Raw genomic sequence first — 26,593 nt, forward strand, 5'->3', positions numbered from 1 at the left:
TTACGTTGTCACAACGCTGTAGCCTGACGTGATACGTTTAGGAGATAAACATCATGTGTTGGCCAATTTCCGAGAAGAAGCGGAAACTAGAATCATTCTTCACGTTTGCATGTTGATGCTCAGAATCCTTCTGCTGCACAAGTTGTGATATGATCAGATGATACAGATGAGTTGATTCTGCTGCACAAGTTGTGATATGATCAGATGATACAGATGAGTTCATTCTGCTGCACAAGTTGTGATATGATCAGACGATACAGATGAGTTCATTCTGCTGCACAAGTTGTGATATGATCAGATGATACAGATGAGTTCATTCTGCTGCACAAGTTGTGATATGATCAGATGATACAGATGAGTTGATTCTGCTGCACAAGTTGTGATATGATCAGATGATACAGATGTCTTGATTCTGCTGCACAAGTTGTGATATGATCAGATGATACAGATGTCTTGATTCTGCTGCACAAGTTGTGATATGATCAGCTGATACAGATGTGTTGATTCTGCTTCTGAAGGTTGTTCAAAAGGTAACAACTTCTGTTCTATTTGACAAAGGCACTGGTGACAAACGAAGACTTCTGGATGTACAAAGTATCATCAATCTGAAAGGGTCCACTCTTTGCAATGTCCAGCCAGCCCTTCATGCATTTACAGGACGTGATACCACCAATGCCTTTGTCAGACGCGGCAAAGTTCTCCCCATTGAGCTTCTCGAATCTCACCCTGAATTTGTGAATGCTTTTTCCAAGATAGGACTTTCTGATGAGATAGCCATTGACTTGTTTAGGTCTTTGGACTCCTTTGTCTGTCATATGTATGGTCAAGTCACACACAATGTAAATGAGGCTCGCTACCAAATCTTCATGAAGAAGGGAGGACAGACTATGACAAGCTATGATGATGTAGACATGAGACTCCTTCCACCTTGCAGAGACTCCCTACACATGCACATGCAGCGTGCGATCACCAGGCCTTGATCTTGGTCAATGCTGACAAGAATCACCCTAGTGTTGCTCACCCTGTGGGCTATGGGTGGCTGAAAGGGGGAGTAAATGCTCTGAAATATCAATGGACCATAGGCAACATCCTTCCACAAGAGTTGACTGACATAATATCCAGCAAGAACTTAGATTTGAGTAGAATGGAGGATTCAGACGAAGTTGAGATTGAGAGTCTTGTGGACACAATCTATGATGATTCGGCATAAAGGTACATAAATATATAAGTAATGGTAACTCAAGTGTTATAAAAAGCCAAAGTGAGAATAAACCACCATGTTTTAAGTATAGCTGTAACAATAATTTTGATCATTTTAGAGCAATTGAAGAAATAATACGTACTTTAACCAACTCCCAACTAGACAATGTAGAAAACACAATTCAAGTCTGATTTCCCCCTCAGACACAATGCATTTTTCAAATTTAAAGTCTTCCTGCGCCTCTAACTAAATAATAAATGTTAGATATTTTCATTGTTCCTGATCAAGGGCAGTTATTAGAATGTATTTTGTGAAAAAAAGAAAAAACTCATTTTTCCAAATTTTTACCCCCTGGCCCCCCCTCACCTATATCAGCCCATGGACTATTTAGAATACAGCACCACAACTTCTTCTTTGCCGTAGGTCACGTGTCATTAAGACAAGCAATCAGTTTGTGAGATACCGTCGGACGCGAACCCGCGACCTTCGGACTGTTAGCCCGACAGCTAACCGACTGTCCACACTGTTGCACAATGTGCAAATTTATCGAGTCATTCCTGTGACGTCACGGAAATGAACGGAAAGAGTCGAATAGGTCACGGACAGTTACGAAGGTTACGGGTAGACTTGGTGTCTCGTGATTTTATTGTACGGACAATTGCCGAATGGACCCGATGCCATTTGGCACACTCGTCCCATTCCGTAATCTACAAATTAACGTGTGGCGTGGAATGAGCCGATATGCCTCAAACTGAAAAGGGTTGTTGACGTCAGGCGTCAGACGTAGATTTGGCGGTGCATGCATGAATGACGCGCTTTTATATATATCGGTGATTTTGTGACAGAAAAGTGATGTAGGGAACACTGTCAGGATAATGTGGATCGCACTAAGGAACGAGGGAGACATGAGCATGTGTAGTGACGGCACGAGGGTGAGTTAGCCTTCGAATTGCTACTGAACAAATGTTGCGTGTGAAAGAGGCTTGAGTGCAAATTCCAGGCCAATTTCCATTAACCCAAAATTTGTACATTAAACCATTTCATAGTGTACTTTCGACGACGTTTTTGGTTTCCCGTTTTTGTGTGAAAAAAAGTATTAAAATGCAAAAGGAAAAACACCAATTAATGGTACTCACGTATTACACCGGACATGTACCTGCTATATTGGATTAGGTCCCTAACCCTAAACCCTAACCCTAAATCCTAACACTAACCCTAATCCCTTGAAATAATCCTAATAAATAGAACAAAACATAACACCTCAGCACCCCGTAATACAAATAAATATGAGCGTATAAGTGAAAAAAGAAAAATATTAAACTGGTGCTTGCAAAATATTGCGCATCCGCCGGTATATACCTGCTGGAAACTCTCAACATCGTTGGGCTTATGCAATGACATAGCTCGTAGAGATGAAACACCTGTGAGCGGAGCTTTTATTACCCACGTGGTCAACGTATGGGTAGTTGCATACTAATCTCGTACGTCACACGAGTGTCGTATCGCGTTGACCTGTGTCGTAACGACTTGACCTGAGATTCTAACGATTTGATTGGATAACCGATGACCCCTCAGTTAGGTCACGTTGTGACGGAACTACTTGTTCATTAATAACAAACACGTGAATTCATTCATTCTACAACTTAGATGCATTGTGGGAATGTAAACATTGCGAACGTTGTCGTGTCGCTGTTTAATTATGAGTCGAACTGAGACGTTATATCCGTCGAAAAACATAAACGCAATGTTTCCACCAGTGATGTTAGCCGAGTGAAGCAGTTGCAAACCAAGAAACGGGGTGCTACGAAGTAGTTTACTGAAGGAGGCTGTACGAGAGGCGATGACAACTGACATGCATCTTGACATCGGTTACCAAGGGGACAGACGAGTGACGTCAATACAGTGTGACGTCATGCAAAAGTGTACGTCAGAACAAAATTCTTCCGCAACCTCTTTATGAAACCGGTTTCGGTTCAAACCACAACACTACCAAAACTACGCTATTTTGTCAATTGAATGCATGTAAGACGTGGGTAATAAATAAAATACCATACTCGGTCTCATTACATACGAATTATACGAAACTCGTGACCTTCCTATGGTTTCTGACCTCGCTTTCGCTCGGTCAGATACCATAGGAAGGACACCCTTTCGTATAATTCGTATGTAATGAGACCTCGTGTAGTATTCTCTATATACGCACTCGCTGAGCTGGACAACCGTGTTGCCATGCAGGCGTCATAGGGCATTGTTTCGAGAACGTGCTTTCGAATAAAATCACATTACTTTACGTAAAAGGGTATTATGACGTATTTTTGTGGTGCTGTATTCTAAAGGTAGGCCTCCGGGTGTTATTGAGTATTTGAAGCACGGGAATATTTCACGGTTTCAAATGAAATATTCCCGTGCTTCAAATACTCAATAACACCCGGAAATTGGCCAACACATGATGTTTATCGACATTGTAAACACAAAAGTAAACCAAAAGGTCCACACACGTTTTTGTGTCTGCACTTATTGACATCGAGTACGGGTACGGCAGTGAAATGTCATCAGCCGGCCGTTTCGGCTGTCTCCAATGGTAGCATCTGGGACTGCTCATTTGTGACGTCATTCGGACTTTACGTCACAATATGATTTGAATGACGTCATCACAGCTGACGACGTAACAATACAATGGTTGTGAGCGATGTTTGTTTGTATTAATACGCAGCGAATTTCCGGGAATCGAATACCATTCGATCATGTTTTTCAACCAATCAGATTAAAGAACACAGTGACTTTTGGTTTACAATATTTTAAGACGCATAGCATAGCATAGCATAGCATAACGTTTCCTCAACGTAAATTTGCAACGTGGTTATTACGTTGTGACATAACGTTATAAAATGACGTAATACTAATGTTGTAACAACGTTGTGTCATGACGTTACCAATCTACAACCTTCCCACAACGTTGCGAAAACGTTATGTGTTAACTGGGGATAACACTACAAGCATGTTCTTGGTTTAACGCGTTCATGTCTCGCATTGTAAACAGGTTTATGTATTTCGCACTGCTAAGAATCTCGTATCTCTTGCACGCTAGGCTTGTTGTATATTGACTGTTTCGATCAAACTGCAAAAACGTTATTCATGGTTTTCACCACTGGTTTGCCTTACCTCGACTCGATTATTTACAACCGATGTAGTGTAGCTGAATATTACAGAGGGTACCGTTATCCAATATTCACTCGTGATGAATCTAAGCACAAGCACGTAGGTATACTTGGAGCAATAACCGTTTAACATCTAGAACACACAATGAATAATCCGGGGGCCCAGGATGGCTCGGAATAACATGCAGTCTCTCTAAATGAACATATTTTGCAAAAAAAACGGTTCATAAATAATAATCATAAAGTATAATGAAAAGGAACCCTGAGACCTTCTTCATTTTCAAAAACTGTGAAAATCTAGACTGGCCACATATTCTAGAATTGCATGGGCTTTCTTGGGTATATTTGTCTCAGTGTCTGTATGACAGACTCAGGGTGGCACAGTAGCTTGGGAAACCGCCATTGCGACTCGAAGAGTTGCGTCCCTTGGGCACGCCGTAAACCTGTGATGGTGCACGTGGGTTCAAATTCCAGGTCATCACAACTATGTTTCACTTGTGCTGCTTGGGAACGTCTAAGACTCGCATCACTTCGGGGTTCCCTCTCACATCAAGCTTACTCTGACTGGAATGCGGTTCAAAGTTGAGTTCAACCTTTAAAACTCACTCACTTGAATATTCCGGATTAGGAATGGTGCCCAGCAGCATATACTGGTCGTAATCGTATATAGGCGACGTTGGAGTGAGTGAATGAGTTTAGTTTTACGCCGCACTTAGCAATATTCCAGCTCTATGGAGGCAGTCTGTAAATAATCGAGTCTGGACCAGACAATCCAATGACCAACAGCATGAGCATCGATCTACGCAATATGGGATACGATGACATGTGTCAACCAAGTCAGCGAGCCTGACCACCCGATCCCGTTAGTCGCCTCTTACGTCAAGCATGGGTTACTGGAGATCAATTCGAACCCGGACCTTCACGGGTCGGACAACGTTGGACATTGAACATAAAGTCCATCATAAAGTCGGCTGTTTTTACAACCATTCAAAGGCGATGACGAAACTAGGCAAGATCAAGACGGTTGTATATGTTAAACAACAAAATTAAAGAAGATCAAGACAGTTGTTTAATTTCAGTTTAATTGTAAAATACTAGTATGTTGCTCCATATACAGGTTAATACGACATTAACAAAAACAATTAAGGAAACTATTCTTTACGGGACCAATTGATTGTGAAATGCGGTCTATACAAAACACTGGTTCTCCATCTGAAGTAGATAGCCGACACATATCTTCACTGAACAAAATATATGTGTGAATGTATTTTGTAATCTGCAGCTGACAATGATACTTCCAGGCAAGTTAGGTAATAACAGAAGGGAATCCCAACCATGATTCTCGCTGACTCAGCTCTTAAAGGTAAACTCATCACTGCCTAACACGATATCCCAACCCTAGACGTTGGTCAAAATTGATTTGTGACATTATTAATCGAGTTTCATGTGACGTATGTGTAGTTTCTATCCTAATCATTCATTGATAACACCCGCTGTCACAAAAGTCGGCTTATGAATGATAACGCGTAAGCATTTCTTAATAAAATAACTGGTGTCAAGTAAGGATTTCTTAATACAATATCTGGTGTCAAGTAAGTATTTCTTAATAAAATATCTGGTGTCAAGTAAGTATTTCTCAATACAATATCTGGTTTCAAGTAAGTATTTCTTAATACAATATCTGGTGTCAAGTAAGTATTACTTAATACAATATCCGGTGTCAAGTAAGTATTTCTTAATACAATATCTGGCGTCCCAACATAAGTATTTCTTAATACAATATCCGGTGTCAAGTAAGTATTTCTTAATACAATATCTGGTGTCAAGAAACTATCTCTCAATACAACATCCGGTGTTAAGTAAGTATTTCTTAATAAAATATCTGGTGTCAAGTAAGTATTTCTTAATACAATATCTGGTGTCAAATACAATATCCCAGTGTCCCACGTAAGTATTTTTTAATACAATACCCAGTGTCCCAACATAAGTATTTCTTAATACAATACCCAGTGTCCCAACATAAGTATTTCTTAATACAATACCCAGAGTCCCAACGAAGGTATTTCTTAATACAATACCCAGTGTCCCAACATAAGTATTTCTTAATACAATACCCAGAGTCCCAACGTAAATAATAAAGCAGTGAAAATTGGCGAATTCTTAACAAAACTATACACCAAAACGCAGCTGTTCACATGCACGTTTGCCCATGCTTTTCGGCAATTTGATGCATGATCCTCGTGCAATTCATCTGCATAAACTTTGCATCACTTCCCAAAAAGGAAACGCATAGGCGTTTGTATTTTTTAAATCTATTAATTACCTATTGTGTTCAAACAATCGTCAAAATATGTAACAAAAGTGTTGATGACATGATTGTACACAATTGCACAATTGCAAAAACCGACATTACCTGAAAATGTTGATTTTGATGAGATTTCTTACAAGGATTAAAAACGCAACAAGGCAACAGAAAACACCTTCCAGTTGAAATTGTGCAGCAAAGAGCATGCACTGTCTGGCTATAAAAATCCAGATTACTTTCGGAAATCGGCATTCGTTTTGAAGGAGTTTCAAGGTCAAATCACTACGCCACGTCTTGACGCTGCGACACGGAACATCGCCATTGAAAGAATGCACGCTGGAGATTACCAAGCTTCTGCTGCCAGGCGTCTGAATGTTAGTCTGAGCACGATATCACGGCTTGCAGCTCGTTACAACCAAACATGTATAACATAACAAATAACGGTCCCCGTACAGGCAGACCTCGAGTCACGACTGAGGCCCAAGATCGGTACATCCGGGTACTACATTTGCGTGATCGTACTGCCACGGGTGAGAGCACAGCAGCAAGGGTGCCTGGACTTCGGAAGATATCCGGTCAAACTGTACGGAACAGTTTGGGAGAGATTGGACTGAGAGCCAGGAGACCCGACGTCGGGACCGTACTACGTCGTCACCATCGCGCTCAACGTCTCCGTTATCTAAAATTATCCACTTGGTTGTATAGACATTACCTTCTTCTAAACTGATGTAAAAATTCATGCACTAAAGTTTATTTGTGGACGGACCGCCTCCGTGGTGTAGTGGCTAGAGCGTCCGCCCGGAGAGCGGAAGGTCGCGGGTTTGATCCCCGACCGCGTCATACCAAAAGACGTTAAACAATGGTACTTGTTGGTCCCTGCCTGGCGCTCGGCATTAATGGGTACAACAAGGACTGATCGGCTCGAAGTCAGTATAATGTGTCTGAGTGGGGTATTCATGCTTCACTGCGGCATGGTATCTCAGTAGGCTAGCACTATAAAACCAGCTTAAGTCTGGGCTAGTACAAGCAGATACACATACACACGCATGCACGTCGTCATATGAGCGACATATTCTCAAGCACGACGTAAAACCCAATTTCACCTCACCTCACCTCGCCTATTTGTGGACGAGTGATACATGTTTGCAAATACAACATTTTCGCAACAAATTTCTGGCCTATGCGTTTCTTTTGGGAGATAGTATACATAACATAGGGAGTGTTTTAAATGAGTCTAAACTTTTGAAGAAAAGTATATGTATATTAGTATTACGTTACAAATAGCTGACTAGCTATTCTCGAAACGTTCGTAGCCCTACGAAATTCTTAAGCCCATTCTAAACACATTGGCTACGATCAAAGTTACGAATTCTTAGGTCTACGAACGCTTAGAGAATAAGGGCCCTGTCTACAGTTCCTTAGTGGCAATAACGTGTAACCAAGCATGGACGTCTTTCATTCCTACATCACGCCATTGCCAGTAGCCTCTTACTCCACCGTGTAGATATGGGGAAGACTCTTCCCCCCGGTTTCTAACCGGTCCAGGTACGTGAAGGGGTTCTGACCCTGAAATAAGACATGGATACTGATGTTACGAATACTAGTTGCAGTTGTGTTGCTATTGGAGAGGACATTCTACAACGGTTGGTTGGTTTGTTGTTTCACGCCGCACTTAGCAATATTTCAGCTATATGGCGACGGTCTGTAAATATTCGAGTCTGGACTGGACAATCCAGTGATCAACATCATGAGCATCGATCTACACAACTGGGATACGATGACATGTGTCAACCAAGTCAGCGAGCCAGACCACCCGATCCCGTTAGTCGTCTTTTACGACAAGCATGCGTTGATGAAGACCAATTCCAACCTGGATATTCACGGGTATGTCTAAAAAGGGCTTTTGGGTTTTTCGTTTCCAGAGCCCGTGGATTTATGTTATGTATCTTTAACACTTTAACAGCAGGGCTGACATCAGAACAACTGCCTGAACTATTTTGCTAGGAGTTAGACCCTCTCCATTGCGAGAAAACCCTGACTATCGGAACGATACTGAGAGCAAATACTCTGAAGGAATCTGGGATTCATACCAACAATCAGATGCTCCAAAAGAAGACAGATCTTCACACAAAGATGCAGTCACACAGCGTGCAGCGTGTGGTACAATAACCAACGGTTTTATAGCGCTACAATATTAGGGATTTTTCTAACCACCCTGATGAGACACATCCACACAGTGGGGAAGAGGACAACTCACATCCAGGGGCCACACGACCTGGGGGGCGGCAATAAGGGTGACCCAGAGCTCCCGTAATGGTCTGAGTGGCAATTCCATGTTTCTCAAATGATACAGAATCAGACCCAAGAACTGGGAGGATGTGGCCAAACCACACCACACTGACAACACGATCAGAAACGACATTTACAGGAGACTAGAGCGAGCAACCCCCCCTACAACCCCCATGCCGTCACTGCAATGGGCTGTTCGTGACGTGGACCGCCTTTATCGGCAGTCACCGCAACCACAACATCAGCCATCAACTGACTCCAACTCCTGTATGTGTGTCGCCAGAGAAGAAGAAACATGAACTTACACGCTGAGTGTTGACCGGTCCGGGGGCGTCCGCCAGGTCGAAGAACGCACTGTAGCGGGTTCTGGCTAAAACTGTAGCAAGTTCACCGTCCACTGTAACCGTCTTCCCACTCTGAAAGGGAGGTTTCTCATCAGAATATACGAGTGATTTCAAGCGCCCGTTGTTGATGCTGTAGGCAGGATACCGGAAGCCAACGAAAGCATAATTCACGAAAGATTAACAAGAAATTAAAATTTAAAGGAGATGAGGTTTGACAGTCTTATGTTAGAAAGTTACAAACGTTAAAACACAACCTGTGAATCATTTAATTCAATCCAACAGTTTATGGTTGCTCCGAATACCAAGTGTTCCAATTCGCCATCTGCACTAACAGTGGAAATGGTATGTCAAAGTGTTTGCGGGTCATTTGTATTGGAGGTCAACAATCCTTTTCACCACTACTATCATATTCCCTCGGGTTCTTCCGCACCTGTCGTATGCCACGAGGCAACTAACGGGATCGGGTGGTCAGGCTCGCTGATTACGATTACACATTTCATGAGGAGACGGATACTCATGACGTCAGAGACTGGCTTTTCTGTCCCAGGCTTTATCATTTATAGGCGGAAGTTTCAGGTGAATAATAGCCGAGAAACAACAAGCAGCCAACTATCTCACCTTAAAGGTCATACTGACGTCCCACCTCAACTCTGACTCATGACCTTTGATGTTGCCTTTGTACGTCACCGAAGCCGGCCCTCTGTTACTTCCGCCTGCCAAACGGTACATCCGGCTGCCCGCGCAAATATACCTTCTTCCAGCTGAGCATTAACAAAACGCACTCATTTACAAATTGTGACCGTGTATAGCTATAGGGGGAAGGGGTGTATCTAACCTAACTGTAGTTATTGCCACCTCCATCTGATAACATCACATAAACTACCACTGGACATTGCACGTGTGATGTGACGTGACACAAATAACTCGTGGACATAATACAAACTGTGTACCCCCACTGTGCCCACTTGTCTTAAACTACAAAATTCAGTCACAATAGGGGGATTAGTGTAAACACATTTCAGAACAAATTGGTGAACACTATCAATTGGCATAGTCATGTATATATGTATATATGATAAAACGAACCCCAACCTCAACATTCATCATCATGGCTAATGCTCAAGTTGACGTCAAGTACATTGATAATGCACAGGGTGGACGAAAATTGATTTATGGCAACTGTACGTTTAGGGCTAAGAACCGAAAGAATAATAGAGTCTTCTGGAGATGCTGTGTCAAAGACTGCCGAGCAACACTGAATATGAAGGAAGGACATATCACTAAGTACAACAACATTCATAACCACGAGGTCGATCCAAACAGACTTTCTGTTGACAAGTTCTTGACTCACATCAGAAGCTGCTCTTTTAGACAATCAAAATGTATCCCAGTTCGCAGACTATGTAACTGAATTCTAGGCAGAGGGTAATGTACGTAGGGACATGTGGAATCATCAAGGCCCACGTACGACCAGTTTATGAGTTAAGTATGTAGTTTATGACTACATACTTATGAGTTAAGTAGACTATACTATAAATGTATACCACAGCCCACTAGCCTGATACAGACAATACCCTAATCCTTCTGTTGTTATAACACTGCCCATTCCCAAAAGTGGGACACAGTGGGAGTAAATCATACAAACAAATGAACACTTCAGTTACTTTGACCACAGTCTGTCAATAGTAATAATGTGTGGATACTTACGTAACTTTGCCTTATAGGCCTCACTGACATTGACAGGGCCGACACAAGTCAGGTAGGGAGTGGTGAATCCTGCTTTCTTGGCCGAGGCAAGGAATTCCCCAGGAAGCTGGGATCCAGTCAAGCCAAGGTCTGTTCGAGATATAACACATTTTACATATCATAACACCATAACATTATCAAACATCTCAGCGCGTTACCAGGCAATACATCTTGCTGGATGCCACGACGATATGATGGAAACATATCGGTGAACTATACTGTTTAGATTGGTAAACAACTTGGTTGGGCTAACTTGTCCCGCTAACTTATGAAAAGTATTGAAAAAAGTATTGTAAGGTAGATATGGTTTCGTCTTGAAAAAAGTGGGGGGCTAAGCGGACTTAGTGGACTATCATTTGTATTTTTATGTTCAGTATACATTAATTGAAAAATTACTAATCACAATCATACATGATGCATAACATACATAACTTTACACAATGTTTAGCATTATGTAACTGCATAAATATAAGAAATTGATAAGAACTAATCACAATCATACACCCGTATTATTATCACAATTACACACCCGTAAAGGTCCGAGTTAGAATGAACCTTCAGTAACCCATGCTTGTTGTAAGGGGCGACTAACGGGATCAGGTGGTCAGGCTCGCTGGCTTGGTTGACACATGTCATCGGTTCCCAATTGCGCAGATGGATGCTCATGCTGTTGATCACTGGATTGACTCGAATACTTACAGACCGCCGCCATATAGCTGGAATATTGCTGAGTGCGGCGTAAAACTAAACTCACTAATTTAATGCTACAAACGCCTTGTGGATCGGGACCGTGTATTTTTACTTTGGTGAGGATACGAGTCTGTATACAGGAGCGTACCTGAGGTAAATATCTGAACCACCCCTGCCGACAACGACCCCTTCAGCGGTAATATTGCCATGTCGTACGTCGTCCACTAGGGCAGTGGACCATCTTAGTATTAACGTTAATAGCCCCCTGCACAGAGTCTCACACTTCTTGAACATCAATGTTTCCCATTCCGCCCAAACCTTTCTGTTTTCTGGATGAAGAAAGTCTAACTCAATCACTCACTCACTCACTCACTCACTCACTCACTATTATATTACACAGTCTCACCCCAAGCTTTTAAGTCGCTATTCATCTCTGGAGGGGCTGGTTTCTCGCCGTACACATCGTTCAGGTAGAATTCGCCATCGGGCTGAAAGATTTTATTTTCAATTTACAAAACAGCTTAATTAAAAATTGGACATTAAAAGTTTCCCTTAAACATTGTCGAACCCGGAAGTCTTTCTCGCTTGAGGAGTGAATCATAGAAATTACAACGCAACAAGATTTCAGCGGACAGACGCTTTTATACAGCCGACCTCGGAAGTGTTGAAGCATGACGATCGTGAATGTATATCAAGGTATGAAAATTGTACGATTTAGAGTTGTGCGTTGATTTGAAACAATGGGAAAGTGAGTTAGGAAGTAAGGTGGTCGTAAGCTGTTTTTTCAGGGAAAGGAAGGACGGTCGTACATTGATTTAAAGGATAGAGAGAAGGACAGACGTGAGTTGATTTTAAAGTTCAGGACTTAGGTCCGTCGTGAGTTGAAACTATCCTTCTTACTTTCAATAACCTGAAGGCTTCGGCGAACGCGTTGGCTTTGTTGGGTACCAAACAAAACACACCATTGGACCTGAAAGACAATTTGGAGATGAGTACATGTATACTAGTATACAAATCGAACAAGGGGTTGATTGCCTCAGTTGATCATATCGAAAAGACACACATGCAAAAATCGCATATATAGCAAACGAACTTGAAATGAATCTCCCTATCTCATTGTGAGTGAATATGGTTTTACGCCGCTTTTAGCAATATTCCAGCAATATCAAGGTGGGGACACCAGAAATAGGCTTCACATATTGTGCCCATGTGGGAAGTCGAACCGGGGTCTTCGGCGTGACGAGCGAACGCTTTAACCACTAGGCTACCCCACCGCCCCTCCCTATCTCATATGTTTATTATCCCCCGCCGCGCGTTTAGCGCCAAGCGGGGGATATAGAATTAGGCTCCGTCCGTCCGTCCGTACGTACGAATTTGGAATATCCTAAGAACCGTTGACTGGATTCTTTTCATGTTTAGTACCTAGGTTCATCACAGTAAAAGGAAGGTGCCAGTCAGGTTTGGTGACCTTGACCCTTATTTCAAGGTCACAAGGGGACTTTAACGTTTTACCTGCACGTTAAGCTATCTCAAGAACCATTCACTGGATTTTCTTCATATTCAGTACCAAGCTTTATCTAGGGAAGGCGCAGCGCCCAGTCGATTTTGGTGACCTTCACATAATTTTCAAGGTCATGGCGACACTTGAAAATTTCAGCATGTAAACCTGCATGTTAAGCTACCTCAAGAACCGTTCACTGGATTTTCTTCATATTTAACACCAAGCCTTATCTAGGGAAGGCGCAGAGCCCATTCAATTTTGGTGACCTTCACTTAATTTTCAAGGTCACAGAGACACTTTGAAGATTTCAGCATATTAACCTACATGTTATGCTTGTCAGCGCGATACCTCAAGAGCCATTCACTGGAGTTTCTTCTTATTTGACACCAAGCTTCATCCAGGGAAGGCGCAGGGCCCAGTCGATTTTGGTGACCTTCACTTAATTTTCAAGGTCACAGAGACACTTTGAAGATTTCAGCATGTTAAATCGCATGTTAAGATAGTCATCAAGATATCGCAAAAATATTCAGTGGATTTTCTTCATATTTGTCACCAAGCTTCATCTAGGGAAGGCCCAGGGCCCAGTCAATTTTTGTGACCTTCACATAATTTTTAGGGTCACGACGACACATAATTTTTAGGGTCACGACAAGATTTCAGCATGTTAACCTGAATTGTCAGCAAGATATTTTAAGAACGGTTCACTGGATTTTCTTCATAGACTTTCAAGACCTCCCTTGAATGTTTTTCAATAAGCAATTCCTTTAGTACTAGTTTTTCGTATTTCATACACTATGACATTCATGTCAAGGTCAAAGTCAGTGTTGAAAATATGTGTGTGTTTGAACAACTAAAGAGCAAGATAATGTTTTTGTTGACATTTAACTTCATCTTAAACTTTCATTACTTTATAAGTTTGATTTGATCATTTGCGGCGGGGGATAATGTCACCTTAGTGACAATGCTTGTTGTATTTTCATTTCGTCCAAACCTTTGTATAGGACACTATTTTCCAGAAGCTGTTGACTGTGAACATCCAGGTACTCGGGTCCATGTTATATGCGATGTGTGATCCACAACTTCACTCTTGAGTTGAGTTGAGATGAGTTTTACGTCGTATCGACATTGTTTCAGCCATACAGCGACGGGACCAAGTCTGCATATGTAAACATTGTTCACATGTGAGATCACACTGTTTACAACACTGCTATTGGATTTAGTGCTTGTTACAAATTAGTTAATAGATTAGGATAAGATTTTGTTTTAAATGATACTATACATTACATCATTATGTGAGAATAAATACAATGGGCAAGTGATTCTGTGCCATTTGGTTGGCGAAGCAAGTAATTCCTTTCCTGATTGGTTGATAAATGAATGAAAGGCTTGTATGTTGCATAATTTAGGTTTTCAGTGTGCATGTGTATGTGCACGTGAGTCCGTGCGTGTGTTAATAAATAAATAAACAGACCGTGCAGTTACTATTGCACAATACGTATTTGTTAGAACTGACATCAATGTTTTGGGGGTGTTTATAGAGTAAAATGAACAGTGTATTCTCTTTACACTGCTACACAGGGAATTTGACAATGACAAGGTTCCGAAAACCAGCCCTATTATTAAACTGAAGCATGAGTTGACTAGACTGTGCGATTCCTTGAGCGATCCAGACTGTGATTGGCCAGGCCCGTATAAAGACATTGTTTTCGTGTAAGCCCCATAGCTTGCAAAGCTTTATATTTAGACAGTATTGAGGGCTTGCCTAAGATTTAGCAACAATCTTGCCCAACCTTTTCAGCAACAATCATGTGTAAGCCCCGGCTTTTTTAAGGCCCCTGTTTGTTTGTACGGAGTAATGTGGCACATGTGCTAGACTTGCAGAAGCTTCTAAGATAACAATTAATAGTTTTAATGAAAATTTCTAAAACAAATTATAAATAACATACTGGCGTCCTAAGACTTTGTACTATCCGCTTATCTAGACATGCCTCTTTAAAGGATAGAATTACTTTACATCCATGGGCTTAGCATCCAGTACAGCCTTGGAGCAAGGCTACCTATTTTGATAAGCTTTGATGGACACAGGCTGTCGGCTCATTCGAATCGAAATGACTGGATATCTGTAGCTACTCGTCTTCGTGAATGTAATGGAGTGTCCCGGGCGGCCATGACCTCGACACAACCTCTAGCCGACCCGGCTGAACGATCACATAAGTGATGACAGAGATCAAATTCTGTTGTCCCCCAACAGTGGGAAGGCTTCTGAATAAGTGAAGATATGTCAAAGCCGTGACATACCCATAATGGTGAGTTTGTGCGTTCCGTTCGGATTTGAAAACCAGGTAGCGTGGATCAGGTTCTGACCTGAATAGGGCATCTGCCAAAGGAAATACACGAATTTGTGAAAGGCACGCATTGTGTTGATTGGCCTGTAGAGTGGGTCGGAAGTATAGTGGTTGAACTTTGCTACTCAAACCGAAGGCCCCAGTTCGATTCCCAACATGGATACTATATTTTCTGGTGTAATATTGCTGGAATTGTGTTAAAATCGGCATAAAACTATATTGAGCATATTGCATGATTGAAAAGCAGCCAAACTGGCCTGTACCATCTGGCCCAACCCCTACCTAGGCTTTATAGATCCGACCGAGTCACCACCTGACCAAAATCCATTCTTCTAATGTCTGTTTGTGGTATGAGACGTAAAATACCATTCACTCACACCTTGAAGCCCCAACCCTACCTAGGCTTGTGTTAAGCAGCGTCCCAATAATGGATCAGGTGGTTTGGCTTCTGACTTTGTTGATTGCCTCTCAACTTCCGTGGATCGATGCTCATGATATACATCGCTGGTTTGTCTGGTCCTGACTGGGTCATTTACAACAAAAACATATACATGCCACAGCTAACCTGGTTGTGCTTTTCAAAGACGAGTGTTTGGAACCGTTACGAGTTGTTCAGCTCTTCTGGGACAATCTTTTGCAGCCCCATTAGCGTTTTGGAACTGTCTAGGTAATGTTAGTTCTACTCACACAACGATGTCAAAACTCTGATCCTCCAAGTTGGAACTACTGCTACTGCCCACCGACAGTTGGGATGTAACTGTCTAGGTAATGTTAGTTCTACTCACACAACGATGTCAAAACTCTGATCCTCCAAGTTGGAACTACTGCTACTGCCCACCGACAGTTGGGATGTAACTGTCTAGGTAATGTTAGTTCTACTCACACAACGATGTCAAAACTCTCATCCTCCAAGTTGGAAATATTCTCGGCGTTGCCTTCGAAGAACTCGGTGTTTTTCTTGTCGTATCCCCATTTGTCGCGGTGGTAGTCCTCCCTGTTCTTACCCTCGGTAATCTGAAAGAAGTAGTTTATATCATAATTTGTATTGCCAAAGGAACTGCCAATGTGTGTCAACAGACCTTAACTAAACGGTTTAAAGAATCAGATAAAACTCAATTATATACAACCCTTTTCGCTGTATATTGACATCTTTTTTCGGGCAAGCTGAGTTATGACCTGTAGTTCAAATTGAGGAGAAAGCACAAGATTGTGGGCATTTATTGACTTACAAAACCCATTTTTACGTTTTCATAAAAAAATCGTTCTGCCACATTGTACTTACCAGATTTGGGGTTAAATCCATGCCAACAACACTTCCGGTTGGTCCAACCAACTTGCTCAAGATGAAAACGAGGCTACCAGATCCACATCCAATGTCAAGGATACGCTTTCCTTCAATGCCTTCAGGAATGATAAGCCCGGAACCGTAATACCTAGAAATCACAATAATCTTGTATATTTAAAGCCATAATTATAATGTCAATCCCATCCGCCGGTACAACAGAGAGACTTCTACGTCGTTTTAGCAATACTTCAGTAATTAAACCAACCAAGACACAAGATACACGCATGCGCCAACCATCAGTTTTGCATCTGCTATCCATCGGTAATTAGCGAAGATTCAATCCGTTCATGCCCGGTGGGGTAGTCTAATGGTTAAAGCGCCCGCTCGTCACGAAGATCCGGGTTCGATACCCCACATGGGTACAATTTGTGAAGCCCATTTCTGGTGTCCCCCGCCGTGATATTGCTAGAATATAGCTAAAAGGGGTGTAAAACCATACTCACTCATTCCTTTCATAATTCATTCGACCTGTCAACGGGTTTTTAAAGAATATGTGAAGTAGGCATTGCATGCATGCCCCACCCACCTGTGTGCAGTACAAAATTAATTATTCAGGCTAAAATACTCTAGTATTCCCTACGTCAAAGGTTGGTGGAATTCTAGTCGAACTTAATCTAACAGGTACGTGTCGGTTAACTCTTAAATTACACGGCGAGGGACATGCAGAAATCCTTACCTCTGTTTTTGTAAGTATAATGATATTACTCATCCCTTCCAGTAGACACCCCTCTTTTTCATCCAGTTGACAGAATCTGCATACTTCAAAGACGCAGTTTCAATCATTACATTAACCTGCGGACCTGCTACCCAGGACAATGTCATCTCGCATACCTCCTCATTGTCTCTGGGTGAAGCTCAGCCACGATCTCCTTGATGTCAGGAGTAAGGTCCCAGTCATTGACCTTGCAGATGAAGTCACATTTGATGGCAGTGGAGTTGTAGAAGTCCTTTATGTAAGCGTTGATCTCGGCCATCTTGTATGGTGTGTCCTACAAAGAAGAGTCAGACGGATTCACTTGAGCAGCCAGCATCGAAAGGGAGTTGACGTGAAGGTCAGTGGGTCTTCAGCCAATGCAGCCTACACACTGTCAAGACAGACACCCATAAGACCACCCACTCAATGACTACACTTAATTTTCTCGGCAATTCACCACTATGCCCGTCACATCAGCAGAGATCCTTCTATGCAATGAGGAGGATGAAGACGTACGTTCGGAGTAAGCGGTCTGTCTTTGGGAGGTCTGTCTTATAGGAAGATACCGTATCAAGGGTACAGCTTAATTAAGCCTTATGCAACCAACCATAAATGTGTTGTTTTAAGCGGTCTGTCTTTTGGGAGGTCTGTCTTATAGGAAGATACCTTATCAAGGGTACAGCTTAATTAAGCCTTATGCAACCAACCATAAATGTGTTGTTTTAAGCGGTCTGTCTTTTGGGAGGTCTGTCTTATAGGAAGATACCTTATCAAGGGTACAGCTTAATTAAGCCTTATGCAACCAACCATAAATGTGTTGTTTTAAGCGGTCTGTCTTTTGGGAGGTCTGTCTTATAGGAAGATACCGTATCAAGGGTACAGCTTAATTAAGCCTTATGCAACCAACCATAAATGTGTTGTTTTAAGCGGTCTGTCTTTTGGGAGGTCTGTCTTATAGGAAGATACCGTATCAAGGGTACAGCTTAATTAAGCCCTATGCAACCAACCATAAATGTGTTGTTTTAAGCGGCCTATTTTGGGGAAGAATGTCTCATGGGAAGATACCGATGCCAGATACTAAAGACGACAATCGTGTCTGCCAACTGTTCACGCATGTCTCCGACTACATTCTTCGTAAACATAGTGTCACGGACGATGTAACGAGAACTTTTGGATCATGGACGCCGAGCCGTTGTTCACATACACGTTCAACTAAGTCGGGGAGGGGGAGGATGAGTTGGGAGGAGAGTGGGGAGGGGGGTTACCTTTTCACACTCACTGCAGAGTGCACTTGAGAAAGGTGATTTCAATTAAAACTGAATCCATTATTTTGTGCATAGATATATAGAGATGTAGCAGGAATTACGCCTTAATACAAATTGTATACTGATGAGGAGTCATTTGAACATTTGAGGTAGATCTGTTGACAGCGTGGGCAAGACGTAAGTGGTTATGTTCACTGTCAAGGGTCCATGGTTCGTGTGCACGTTTCACATACATGACGACGGGGATTGTCGCCTAAGCACTGAACAAAGATTGACATCAATTTACTTTCATTCACTTGAGTGTATATGGTCTCAGTTAAAATATATTCAAGTTGCAAGTACATAGATATGTCAGTGGAAGATACTGACTAACTGACAGCCGACTGTCCTGAAACACAGTTTAAACAACAGACTGACGTCATAGATCTCTTTTAATCCACATCTGCGGAATTATATCTTACCTTGATAGAGTTAAAATGTTTGTGCTTTGAGCGTAGGGCGTGTCCTCGGTTGGTCTGTCGTACAGACCCTAAAGCAAATATGTCCAAGAAAGGCCACGCAAGTCTAGAAAATGTGGCAAGTCTAGATTTCCTCAGCTTCAGGCAGGGCTCCTTTTCATTATATAAAAAAAAAAAAATTTACTATGAACTTTTCTCAGTAAAATATGTCCATTTCAGAGACTAGTTGTTAGTCTAGTCCTCGGTGTGCTTGGCGTTACCTACTGTCTCCTGGTCCGCTCGGTATGCAACACTGACTTCACAGCGGCGCCCTCTACATAGTAGACACGCTTGGCTGATTCACAGCCAGCCCCCTTGTATCACTGCTAAGTATTCCCAAAGCAGGGGCGGTGGGGTAGCCCAGTGGTTAAAGCGTTCGCTCGTCACGCCGAAGACCCGGGTTCGATTGCCCACGTGGGTACAATATGCGAAGCTTATTTCTGGTATCCCCCGCTGTGATATTGCTGGAATATTGCTTAAAACGGCGTAATACCATACTCACTCACTCACTATTCCCAAAACAATAACGAATGTCAGAAATACACTATCATATAAACTCTGTCAAAAAAGAAACGCAACCCCTGTCCTCAGATATGAAAAATTCGTTTGAATGAAGTTATTGCTTCCAAACTAAATTTTATTCGAATGTATTGAAATTATACACGTAATTAATGAAGATTACCATCCAAACAACTGCATTTGTACGCATAAGTGTATTTTATTGCTTATTCCGTCACAACGCATGAAATGACCCTCATGGTGACTTCGCACAAAAAAACCACATGCAAATCATGAAAATGGCAGTTAATGTAGGGGTGTATAAAAGCCCATGTGCTTTCGTATTATATTCATTCATTTGTCGCCGAAAAGCTGTGTTAAAAATGCCACGATTGAGTGCTGCCGACCGAAATATCGCCATTGGTCGTGTTCAAGCCGGAGAAAGTTTTGGAACTGTTGCACGGCACCTAAATGTTCACAAAACAACGATATCCCGACTTTGGAGCCGCTACAACAACTTCAATTTGACCAACGATCGCCCGAGAAGTGGAAGGCCAAGAATCACGACCCCCCTTCAAGATCGGTACATCCGGGTCCATCACCTGCGTAATCGGCATGCCCTACCAACCGTGACTGCCACACAAATACCAGGTTTGAGGAGAGTGTCAGCTCAAACGATTAGGAACCGTCTGAAGCAGCGGGTTTACGTGCCTGTAGACCAGTTGTTGGACCTGTACTACGCCCCCTACATCTCCGCCGACGACTCAGGTGGTGCAACAACGTAAGGATATGGACTTTACAAAACTGAAGGCGCATCTGGTTTTCTGATGAATCCCGTTTTCTTTTGCAACATCACGACGGAAGAAAACGTGTGTATAGGAGACGTCATAAACGTTTTGCGCCCATCTGCGTCCGACAGGGGGACAGATTTGGCGGAGAAGCATTATGGTTTGGGGATCCATCTCATACAACCAGAAATCAGACTTGGTGATCGTTGAAGGGAACCTGACAGCCCAACGTTACATCAACCACGTATTACAGCCTCACCTTCTCCCGATTATTGACCAACAGACACAGATTTTTCAACCAGACAACGCCCGGCCTCATACTGCACGTGCAACAATGAACTTTCTGCAGAATTCCAACGTCAATGTCTTGCCATAGCCCTCTAAATCACCAGACCTCAACCCTATTGAACACCTGTGGGATACTCTGGGTCGACACGTACGTCAACGTCAGCCGCCGCCACAGACGCTGCAACAGCTCGGCGTTGCACTGCAGGAGGAGTGGAGAGCCATTCCCCAGGAAAGAATCCGGCGTCTTATCCGTTCTTGTCCAAGGAGATGCCGTGCAGTGATTGCAGCTCGTGGTGCTCATACGAGATACTGAGAAAGACGCCCCCCTGGTGACAAACTGGTGTCTGTGAGATGACTTTTGAAATGACAATTTTAAACATGCCCATCTTGGTTATTATTCTGCCAAATTTCAGACTTCTGTCTTAAATAATAAAAATGCTGTGTCGTCTTAAAACTTCAGATCAAAATCTCTAAAATACAGGGGTTGCGTTTCTTTTTTGACAGAGTTTATATCTTTACTCAAGGCCAGACACTCCGTACAGTACTGTTTGCCTTGTAGCCTTGCTCCAAGGCTGTGCTGTAGGCTCATGCCTTGGATGTATAGTAATTTTATCCTTACAAGAGGCAAGTCTAGAAAAGCGGACGGATGGGACGCCAGTCTGTTAGAGGGTTATTTATATTTTTTAGAAATTATCATTGAAACTATTGAATATTACATTAGAGACTTGTGCAAGTCTACTTGTATCGCTTATCCATAAACAATCTTACTTTCTTACTTGTATCGCTGTTTCTAAAGTGAAATCCCAAATCATGCCCGCCGATCTTGGGTGATTATACTATCGGCAACTCTCTGATTGGTCAGTTTTTGCAAAGCGCTATTTCTTCAGGAACGGAATGCCAAACTTGAGACACCGCAGTGCTCAAAGATTTGTCCTCGTGGGGTTCGATTCGCTTCCACTGCTTTACTCACCTGAACTTGAAATTAAGGAGACAATCGAGACCACCTCAACTATTTCATATTTAGATCTCTGCATAAAGATTCAGAGTGACAAAAAAATCTCCACAAGGCTGTATGACAAAAGTATGGAATACTGTAAGGGACATTCTCGCGATCTCGACCTTTGGAAACAAGCTAAAAATGCCAAAAGTGCGAGAATGCGAGAACGCGAGGTTTGGCCTAAATCTCGCGATCTCGCATTCTGGTGTTTTTGGTACATAGCACTTTTGTCAAAAGACGACAACGCGAGAATGCGACATTTGTACATGCTGTCAAATCTCGCAATCTCACTATCTCGACTTGTCAAATAAGGCCACAAAAAGACGAAATCGCGAGAACGCGAGAATGCGGCATTTCATTTTCTCGAGCTTTCGCGATGTCGCGTTTTAGACGCTGTCGTTGCGCATGCGCAATATCATAAGGCCAAGGCGCATGCGCATGTTAGTACTACTGTGGTCATGTTTCTTTCATGCTTTTCATTTCCCAAGTAGCATTTAGCAAAATGATGACATAGCTTGAAAATATAGGTCCGTATATAGGTCCGCTCCCGCTATTACAATTTTCCGTGTGCTTAAAAATCCTAAACATGCACAATATAATTTAACAAACGAAATTGTGAACATGAATGTCTAATAAAAGTGAAAACATGAAAGTGTCCGGAAGCTGGAAAAAAATATTAACGTCAGTGAGTGATAAAATATTGCTTAAAGTCGCATCAATTCGCAGCTACTCGCAGCTACACCGTCAGTTATAGAAATAATCACAGACCATAGACTAGTCAAATTTCTAAGAAATGTGCATTTTAAGAATGCATGAGGCATTTTTGAGTAAAAGCAAGCAAACAACATTTTCTGGGGTAGTTTTTCGTGCTGAATACGAATCTGTTGTTTGCTAAGCTCAAAAATGTCTAATTAGGTCACAAATTGGGTTCAAAGGTCAATGAGTGCAAAATTCAAATTTTTTAAAAAGTGTTTTATTTATCATTCTCCATCCATCCAATGAACTCATTTTACAATATATTGATTAATAATGTTACCACAGGATTTCAAAATGTTGGATTTCATGCAAATGCTGAAGGAAAAAATCTCCCTTATGGAGCGACTTTTAGTTTTTGCGTGAAGAGCTACTTTTTACAAGAATTTTTGCTCAAAACGCAAAGCAAGGCTGAATCTTTTCCTTTTGTTGACAGAATTATATTCCAGGCAAACTGTTTAGATCACAAAATTTGCATATTAAGCGCATAATTACTTCAAAGGTTAATGAGTGTTACAGGAAGCGATAGACATTTTTACATGTATGCCACACGAATGCTTTTATACTGCTTCAAATGCATGTCAAATGAAACTGCTTTCATTCATGCAGTGAGTTTGAGGAACGATTTTCAGTTAGTTAGTTCAGTAGTTGTATAGAAAGTGTGTAGCACGCTCATCATTTTGATGATTTCTCGACATCAACGACGACATGCCGAATCGTTGCTTTGTCGTCAATTGCTCCTAGGGGTCGGGTGATGGTGTCACCATGAACAGATTTCCACAGGACCCCGCAGTTCGTGCTAAATGGGTTATGTTTGTGAGCGCGAAGCGAGCGTTGTGGAAGCCTGAAACGATATCTTACTTGTGTTCAGATCGCTTCACGGAAGTTAAAGAATCAAAACTACTTACTAGTTGTAGTAAAATATGTATATGATTGATGACCATAAAGATTGTCCATGACACAACTTGTAACATAACGATTTCTTCCTATGAAGCGAGGTTGTGGTCGAAGTAACAATAATATTGTAAGTAGTATTATATTAACACCCACCTCGCTGCCACGAGAGAAATTGTTATGTTATAAGCTATGTCATGCAAAATCCTATTGGCCATCAATCAAATACATATTTTACCACCAGTAGAAAGTGGAATGGTTTGGTAACTCGGTTACACCAAACCTAAATAGCATTTATCCTCAGACTGGCGGATGTTCGCGACAGGGCGCCGCCATTTTTGAAAATCGTAAAGTGACGGGCTAAAGTCTGTTAGAATTAATGAGATTATGGTTTGTTTTCATCAAGTTAGAAAATCAGAACTATTTTCTACTCGTAGTTAAATATGCACTGGAATCATAACCAAAAGGATTTTGCATAACACAACTTATAACATAACGATTTCTTCCACGGAAGCGAGGTGGGGGTCGAAGTCACAATACTGCGCGATGAATGTCTTGCTACATTCACGTGGTTAACGTCCACTCACCAGTATGTAGATACTAGTCAATGTACGTCTTTATATTTGGTCTTATAATCCTAATTAGTTTATTATCATACTTGTATGCATTTTGAAACTAAATAAAAAGCAGACGATCTGCTCATACTTATAGTGAATTTATAACAGAACTGTAATATCTAGACATTTTATAGTTTTCCAATGTGAATCATAATTCGCACACACACCCTAGTGTATGTTGTCTGTCTCATTACACTTCACGACGAATACAATGATTCTGTGGAATGCTACCACAAATGAATAAAAACAAAATGCAAATATTAAAATTAAAACAGATTAAAGTTATAGGAACAATGCCAGGCTATTACCTTGTTCGAGGAATGTATCCATCAATATCCACAAAAACGAGTGATATGCCATTCATCTGCAGCTGTTCCAAGTGATGTGTCTTTTAACAGTTTAATATACGAAAAAGTGATAAATCTTTTCAGGTATTTCACATTGGTCACCCAAGATAGCACACCTGGCAACTACTAGTAATTGCATAATGTCCGCCTTTCTTTAAAAACAGTAATTTAGTTAGCCAATAATGGGCAATCAATCAATGTATTGCCGGTTGATCCTTTGAAAGAAGGACGTTGTTTTTACGCAGACACCGACACGACAGAGTGTATTCAGTATAGATTAGTAAATCTACATACATAAACACTACCTTTTGACAAATCCGCTGTGTAAGATAAAAGTAATTTATCAATCAGCGTGTTATCGGTTAATCCTGTGATCGACGTTAATAATGTTGAATATTTACTCCAGACACAAGAAATGCCAAATGGGAACCTTTGTCGGGTAGTCTAATTGTGTTACCACTAATTATACCTGTTATAAATTCATTAACTGACCATCAAGTGAATGATGACAAATAACATGTGTAGGTTTATACCACCTAACACGGGTTACAACAAGGGAGTATTAATTGCTGTATTGCATGTGAAAACTTATGGGCCGACACTGTTTTGAGAATACAAACAGATTTTTACATGACATGATTAAATATCGAGGTAAAAAAACACAGAAATAGGATCAATTTGGATCAGTCATTATACAAATAAGGCCTAACGACACCAAGCGATTTTGACAGAATCGTCTATGAAAACAAGTTGTAACTCGGAAACTAGGCAAAGCAGGAAATAAAATTAAATGACAGTAGATTGTGAGAACATATAGCTTTCATTTTCCACAACAGTTGTCACGATTTCAGGTTTATACAAACTTGTAAACAAGATAATTTACCCCCTGAAATGTAGATGATTTCTGTATCGGCCCTCATAGCTACTCCTCATATGACGTCACAGAGACGCCCCGCTCTGATAGGTTGAAATTTCGTTCGCGGGTGAGAATTGTGCACTGTTGTCAAAAAGGTCGATTTAAGTTAATTAAAGACCGAGGTGAGTAGTTTTAATGACGGGGTTTCATTTATAGCGATGCCAGTTAGTGATTTATGTATTTGTACCCCCCTAAAGTATATATGATCTTTAATAATTACATCAGAGAACCTGAAATATTTATAGGCAATAATGAAAGTATAATGAGTGTATTTTACACTGGTATAGAATGCGAGATCGCATTGTTTCATCAAGGGTACAACATTCAAGGCCTCGGTAAAGCTTTCAAGAAGTTTTATGGTAGACATGTGGAAGACAAAAATTATGTCCGATGCAATTTCCTATTTTGACTTATACCATACCTTCCCGAATTATTTCAGGTGAACAATTCACTAGATTTAGCATATGTTTATGACGGGTGCCACCGGTGGGGCACGATACCCTCACCTTTTCGTGAACACCTGGTATCATCACTATTTCATAGTAATTCATAAACACATGCTCTATCATTGTATCGCATGGTGACAATCACCGGATTGTCTAGTTCAGACGCGATTTGCATACAAACAACATCGTACAGCTGTAATACTGCTGGAACAAATATCTGCTCATGATATAGTCACAACTGTACAATGGACACTGCTTTTGGCAGAAATTTCTTATGTATGTGGAAAGGGTTTTGTCGCTTCTATTTATGTCATCAAAACACAAGCATTGTCTGATAACAAGATGAAATCGTTATTGTTATATACTTGTCACATTATAAATTCCATTAATGGAATCCATTGCAGACGATATCACCAAAGCAATAACGTTGTCATACACAGAAACGTATATAGATTTTATAATGCTGTCCTGATTTGGACCTCAGTTGTCCAGTAATCTGTCATACAGACCCTGAAACAAGTTTATCAACCATAGCCCACGCAAGTCGAGAATATGTGGCAAGTCTAGATTGCCACAGTTTTTGAAAATGAAGAGTCTCTGGGCTCTTTCATTATATTTCATCATAAATTGTAACTGCTAAATGTAACAACCATAAATTGTAACTATGAA

General features: G+C 41.4%; 1 protein-coding gene and 1 long non-coding RNA gene across 3 annotated transcripts in view; both read right to left on the minus strand.

The window, feature by feature from the left end:
* Window positions 1–5,423: 5,423 nt before the first annotated feature.
* Window positions 5,424–6,477, minus strand: LOC124262706. Its single transcript, XR_006894671.1, has 2 exons — window positions 6,438–6,477; window positions 5,424–6,175 (listed from the first exon to the last, which is right to left on the minus strand). It is a non-coding gene; the product is annotated as an uncharacterized LOC124262706 (long non-coding RNA).
* Window positions 6,478–8,074: 1,597 nt separating this feature from the next.
* The window catches only part of LOC124262718 (arsenite methyltransferase-like), a 42,144-nt gene continuing 23,625 nt past the window's right edge, over window positions 8,075–26,593 (minus strand). For both annotated transcript variants that reach the window (XM_046697252.1, XM_046697253.1), the window contains 9 exons: window positions 17,756–17,913; window positions 16,862–17,012; window positions 16,463–16,593; window positions 12,634–12,703; window positions 12,140–12,221; window positions 11,005–11,133; window positions 9,916–10,058; window positions 9,259–9,369; window positions 8,075–8,230 (listed from right to left, as the gene is read on the minus strand). In XM_046697252.1, coding sequence (XP_046553208.1) covers window positions 8,153–8,230; window positions 9,259–9,369; window positions 9,916–10,058; window positions 11,005–11,133; window positions 12,140–12,221; window positions 12,634–12,703; window positions 16,463–16,593; window positions 16,862–17,012; window positions 17,756–17,898 — 1,038 coding nt within the window. In that variant the 5' untranslated portion in view covers window positions 17,899–17,913 and the 3' untranslated portion in view covers window positions 8,075–8,152. The remainder of the gene's footprint in view (window positions 8,231–9,258; window positions 9,370–9,915; window positions 10,059–11,004; window positions 11,134–12,139; window positions 12,222–12,633; window positions 12,704–16,462; window positions 16,594–16,861; window positions 17,013–17,755; window positions 17,914–26,593) is intronic.

The sequence above is a fragment of the Haliotis rubra genome, unplaced genomic scaffold (assembly GCF_003918875.1).
Source record: "Haliotis rubra isolate DU_JTF1 unplaced genomic scaffold, ASM391887v1 Scf85, whole genome shotgun sequence".
Taxonomy (NCBI): Eukaryota; Metazoa; Mollusca; class Gastropoda; order Lepetellida; family Haliotidae; genus Haliotis; species Haliotis rubra.